Source organism: Andrena cerasifolii, chromosome 5, assembly GCF_050908995.1.
Source record: "Andrena cerasifolii isolate SP2316 chromosome 5, iyAndCera1_principal, whole genome shotgun sequence".
Taxonomy (NCBI): domain Eukaryota; kingdom Metazoa; phylum Arthropoda; class Insecta; order Hymenoptera; family Andrenidae; genus Andrena; species Andrena cerasifolii.
The window spans coordinates 760,083-761,870 of record NC_135122.1 but is presented as its reverse complement, the minus strand read 5'-3'; the positions used below and the strand labels follow the sequence as shown (position 1 = coordinate 761,870).

The 1,788-nt window shown below is 49.2% G+C and overlaps 1 protein-coding gene across 1 annotated transcript; it reads right to left on the bottom strand.

The window, feature by feature from the left end:
* Positions 1-378: 378 nt before the first annotated feature.
* On the bottom strand, positions 379-1,268 carry LOC143369312 (uncharacterized). The gene is given in 3 exon segments (XM_076813095.1): positions 379-384; positions 422-564; positions 567-1,268. Coding segments are annotated over 3 exon segments (816 nt in total). The 5' UTR covers positions 1,234-1,268.
* Positions 1,269-1,788: the final 520 nt, after the last annotated feature.

Below are 1,788 nucleotides of genomic sequence, written 5' to 3'. Positions count from 1 at the left end.
ACACCGAATTGGTCAACCGACGTGTTCGAAATCACCGCGGTACAACGAACGCTCCCGGTAACGTACATTCTACGCGATTCCGCGGGGGAGCCGATCTCGGGCGAATTCTACGAGCACGAGCTGCATTCTGTCGCGAATCCGGATGTTTATCTGGTCGAGAACATTGTTCGCCACAAGGAGAATCGGGTGTACGTGAAATGGTTGGGATTCGACTCGTCCAAGAACTCGTGGATACAGGAAAAGGATGTTCTGTGACGCATCAGCAGCTTCTTGTTAATTAAATTAATAAATATACACGTACATTTTACATTTTTTATATATAGTTATTCTTTATTCGATTCTTTGTATTTAAAAATAAAGAATAATACACATACACTGTTAGTTCTACAATATGTTTATCATCAGACACACACACACACACGGGGATCCGATAGTGTCCCCACGGAAGGGTACTGACTTGATCGGGTAGTGCGTATCGCTTATCGTCGTACGGGCTGAGCGCGGTCTTATGCTCGTTGATGGAAAATACATCGTGTAATCGCGAACGGATATGATTCTGTCGAATCGTGAAACCACGTGGAAACCCGTGTGCTCGCGAAGACATCGAACGTAGTCCTCGAACCGTATCTCGTTACCGACCACGCTCCTCTTCACACCCTTCACTTTTTTCGTCTCGGTCGTTCGCGCCACGACCGCCGCCGTGTTACACACTCGACTCGCATATACCTTGGCACGTAATCCCACGAACTCTGTCATTACGTTGCCGTTATTTTCATCCTTTATAATACCAGGCACTTTCTTCTTTACGCTAGGCATACCATACGGATTGTCCGCCGCGTAATCGCTGGTATCGAAACGGGCAACGACGTCGCGTTTCATCGTCTCGTACGCGTCATCGCACTTCAACTGATACAAGAGGCTCTCGGTGTCCGTATGCAGAAGCTTGCACTGCTCAGAAAACCTCGTACGCATATACGCATAATGAAATTCACACAAGCATACCTTAGACACATCCAACCAACTCATACACACGTATATGGGTTTATCGAATTTAACTTTCAATTTCCGCATCTCCATAGCGACTAAATGTTCTGAAAATATTGCTTGACTGTGAAAATTAGGTCTAGCAATTAACGTATCGGCGCCGAAACGACCGGCCCACCGCGTAATCAGTCGCACGTCCACTCGATTTCGAACATTTTCCATCGTCTTCCCGTACACCGCGTTGTTCATAAGTTTGTATAGCGTTTTCTGAAAGTCGCTGGTAGCTCGCGTTCTCTACTCCGTGTTCAGGGTAATGTTGCCGCGCAACCAATGCGATTGTTCGAATCGCGGAACACGGTGAATTCGCAATACGCGGAGTCCGTACCGAACGCACTGCTTCAGGTATCGATAATGGATCACATATCGCTCCTTATCGCGGACCGTGGCGAGCAGCTTGGTTTGTTTACCGACGGTCGCATGCTCGCGTTCAGGGCACAACGGAAGGTCGGCGTGCTCGTCGTGAACCTCCTGCGGATACTCAAGATCCACTTCCAGCAGATAGCCCTCGGGCCCATCGTCCTCCGGTAAGGAGTTCACATCCAAATAGGCCACCGCCGCCTCGTCCATCCATCGAAATCCACCCTGCGGCATCGCCTGGGACATTGCCCATCCGTACAGGTTGTTCACGTCGAAGTACATCAAGTACGTGGATGGTTTCGACGAGTCGTACATCGACGTCGGAAGATACTTGTTGTTGGCGCACGCATACCTATGCGAACACTGACTTAGGCCACTGCGTATGCC